A 4,225-nucleotide genomic window follows, 5' to 3' on the forward strand; every position below is an offset into this window, starting at 1 on the left:
ACTGTTAAGGAAGAAAAAGAGGATTTTCAAAATAATTTAATATTTCCTAAATTTCTTGGTATCCAGATTCGTTATCAACAAATTGCCTTAAACTTGAAAAGGAAGATTGTTAAGGATAAGTTTCTCAATTTTTCATAGCATGGAAAATCATTTCAATTGGACAGATTGTAAAAGTACTGCTTCCATTTGTCCGAATTATCAATTAACAAATTTTCAAGTGATAAGCAAACTCCTTTGGTATTGATATATTCACTTAGCATATTTCTTATCAAATGGAAAGATTTTTTGTTAAGCTCATCTTAATATGTTGCCAACAAAAATATTTGTTTTTAAACAAGCAGTCCTGTCATAAATTGAAAAATAACGATATCATCATTTCCGTATCAAATGGAAGAAAAACAAGCAATAGATTAGCACGACAAAGACTTCCTTGTGTCAGGGAGGCTAAGATTAACCAAAAGCTATTCTTTCCTTGTATATCCCGATACTTCCTAAAGCTTAACAGTCTGGATCCAACACTTAGAGGGAAATGTTGACTTTATGCGCTGTGGCCTTTTTATTCTATTCTACTGAAGCCTTGCAGAATTACAGCTTTGGTGACCCGCGGGCTTGCAATATCGAGAATGGAGATCGGAATTTTATGTTTGAAGTCCTGCCTGGATTTGGTTGGGATAATCTTGTAAATGAGAATCGAGGAGTAGTTGTCAATTTTAACTATTCAAAGTGCAAAACAACCGAGGACAGAAAATACCTTATTCCAGACGCTGTGGTAGCTATTCCTATCAAGACAAGTCAATTGAATATCTTCTCGAAGGTATATGACCACTGGTCTCAATATAAGTCAGACACAGCATTTTCTATAAATATTGGTGGTTCAGCTAGTATCGCAGGAGTAAAAATTGCTGCAAGTTTGTCAACTGAATATGAACACATTAAAAAGCATCAGCTTGAGGATAAATCATTTACTACAAAAGTCCAAGCACGATTCGTCCGGTATAACGCTAAAGTTCTTCCCGACATACAACTTGATCGATCATTTCGTAAACGTCTTCTGAAAATAGCCAATCATATTCAACATAATCGAAAACTGTCGACAAGATATGAAAGTGAACTCTTAGTTCGAGATTTTGGCACCCACGTCCTTACAAGTGTTGATGCTGGTGCTTCTATTGTCAAAGTGGATCAGGTCGACTCCTCTCTACGTGCAGACAAAGAGGTTGATAAAGTAAAGATAAGTTTTGCAGCAAGTGTCTCCTTTGGAATCGGAAATGTAAATATGAAAACGCAGTACACACACTCAAAAACTGCCATCGAGAAATACATGAAAAGTGTTAAAAACGCAGATATAAGAACATACGGCGGACCACCAATGAGTCCTGAAAATTTCACACTTAGTAAATGGACACCCACTATTGGAAATGATTTGGTTGCAGTTGATAGAAATGGATTTCCTCTTGATTATGTCATCTCTACAACTTCACTTCCTGAACTATCTGAAAGTCTAGTTGAAGAAGTCGTCCAGAGTGTTCGAACTGCAATCTCGTCCTACTTCCTCCATAACACGTACCCAGGATGCACCGATCCAGACGCCCCAAACTTCAGCAAGATTTCAAATCTGGATGATGGTACCTGCCATGCACCTCTAACGAACCTTAGCTTTGGTGGGATTTATCAAACATGTCAGTTCCAGGGAGGATTAATGAATAACGAAAACTTGTGTGACAAACTGAACATTACTGTAAGAAATCCTCAAACACAGAACTTTCAATGTCCGGAAGGATTTGATGCAGTTCTTCTTTATGAAGGAAAAACACATAAAGCTCAACACGAGCACACGTGTCATAAATGCTGGATCTTTTTCAAGTGTTGTCACGATAAGTCTTATTATGGCTCTGCAACATACACATCATATTGGTGTCGTGCAAAACCAAACACACCCGTTCAGGAAAACAGCGGATTTCTCTTTGGAGGCCTCTACTCAGACAGAACCAGTAATTTTGTAACTCAATCAAAATCATGCCCGCAGTACTACAATCCATTGAAGATTGCCTCTAATGTCCATGTCTGCATCAGTGATGATTATGAACTTGGCGCCAAGTCTTCCGTGCCATTTGGTGGTTTCTTCAGTTGTCAACATGGTAACCCTTTGGTTGACAGTAAATATACAAAATCTTGTCCTAAAGGTTTCAGTAACCACTTAGCCACCATTGACAACAACTGTGAACTACAGTTCTGTGTAAGGACTGGTCAAATGTCGGAACTAAAATTTCCTACAGTTCAACTTCCACCGTTTATTGGTATCCCAGCAGAGAGTTTAACAGAGAGAGCAAACTATATCATTTCCCATGATTCGGAATCCTGGACCCAACTTATAAATCCCGAAACGAATAGCAAAGAGCCTGATGAATCCACTTGGACAACTTTGAATTCTGCACCAACAGAGATGCATGCCTTGATGAAGAAATTCTCCAATAATCACGTAGTCAGTGAAAATGATGATTCAGGAATGTCTAAAGGTGCCATTGCAGGTCTCTCAGTTGGCCTTACAACTGCTATTTGCCTGGTGTTAGGAATTATTATAGCTGTTCGACGAAATCAGAAACAAAGAAAAATCTATGAGAGTTTTAATTGATTTTCTTTTACGATTTGATAAGTTTGCTTTTTGCTTTAAAAACGAAACTTTGGAATTTTTGAGAATTTTGAACAAACATGCACTGATTCAATGGTAATTGCTCGACGTAAGGTTTTGTAGTTTTAGAGAGCAATATGTTTTAATGATTCTCCGTTTTAACCTGCTACCAATGACATTATGTATGATAAGATAACTTACTTATTGCAAAATTTAAAATTGCGCACCATTAGTGCAATGAATGATTAGAAATGCTTCATGTTAGTATGAACTCTTAATCACGCTTTGTGACATTGTCATGATTTTACTACTGTAACAACTAAAATATTTTTTGAGGAATAAAATTCACCGACCTGCAGATTTCAAATTAAACTAGGGCTAATTGTAACGGGAACCGTTACAGATCTTCCCCAAACGCTCCCCAACTCCCTTTTGGTGTCTTAGTCCCTGTAAGCTTCATTAAATAAGACGAACTCTATTCACGTGCATGCATGTGCATGATGACCATACATTTTTGTAGGAGTCCCTTATGTCTATCTCCGTTCTATATTCCATCATGTTTGGTTGATTACCAAGGGACTTATGACAATTTAAAGTTTAAGCCAATCAGATTACAGCGCACATGTATGCGCGTGATTTCATGAACATTATTATTTATTAAATTATAGGATATCCTAATGCATGACTATGTTTTAAATATCAAAGCATTTCGTTAAAAAGCAAAAAAGATATTGAGATTTCTGTTTCAACCAATCAGAGCGAAGTGCACGTGCATGCATGTGCATGATAACCATACCTTTTTGTAGGAGTCTATAATATCTATCTATGCTCTGAATCCTATCATGTTTGGTTGAAAATCAAGGAAGTTATAGCCATTTAAACTTTTAGCCAATCAGATTGTAGCGCACGTGCATGCGCGTGTTTTCGTGAAAATTTTTATATATCATACTGTTGTATATCCTAATGCATGACTATGTTTAAAATTTCAAAGCATTTCGTCAAAAAACAAAGGAGATATAGCCGTTTAAAGTTTCAGCCAATCAGATTGCAGCACACGTGCATGCGCGTGATTTCTTGAATTTTTTTGTAAATCATATTGCAGGATATCCTAATGCATGACTATGTTTTAAATTTCAATGCATTTCGTCAAAAAATAAAAGAGATATAGCCATTTAAAGTTTCAGCCAATCAGATTTAAGCGCACGTGCATGCGCATGTTTTCATGAAAATTAGTCTATATCAAATTGTAGCATATCCTAAGGCATGACTATTTTCAAAATTTCAAAGCATTTCGTCAAAAAACAGAAAAGATATCGAGATTTTTGTTTCAGCCAATCAGAGTGAAGTGCACATGCATGCGCGTGAGTTCGTGCTAATTTGACATTGTCATAGTATCTACACTATCAATATATCCTTATATAATCAGTTTCAAAACATTTCATTAAAAATGTTATGGCTATTTTAAATATATCTGTCACTTCACTCATTTCACGCGCACGCACGTGCATGCGAATGCGCGCAAAATGACCTTCGTTCCGCACACCTACACTACACACCTATTAACCCTAAAAAGGTTTTAGCTTAGTTGGGTGAACA

The 4,225-nt window shown here is 36.6% G+C and overlaps 1 protein-coding gene across 1 annotated transcript; it reads left to right on the forward strand.

Moving 5' to 3' along the window:
- The first annotated feature begins 490 nt into the window (after window positions 1-490).
- Window positions 491-2,934, forward strand: LOC134247088 (macrophage-expressed gene 1 protein-like). The gene has a single exon (XM_062729425.1). The coding sequence runs from the start codon at window positions 530-532 to the stop codon at window positions 2,630-2,632; it is 2,103 nt and encodes a 700-aa protein (XP_062585409.1). The 5' UTR covers window positions 491-529; the 3' UTR covers window positions 2,633-2,934.
- The last annotated feature ends 1,291 nt before the right edge of the window (window positions 2,935-4,225 follow it).

This window comes from Saccostrea cucullata, unplaced genomic scaffold, assembly GCF_032062105.1.
Source record: "Saccostrea cucullata isolate Sc308-1 unplaced genomic scaffold, CSIRO_AGI_Scuc_v1 ctg1965, whole genome shotgun sequence".
Classification (NCBI taxonomy): domain Eukaryota; kingdom Metazoa; phylum Mollusca; class Bivalvia; order Ostreida; family Ostreidae; genus Saccostrea; species Saccostrea cuccullata.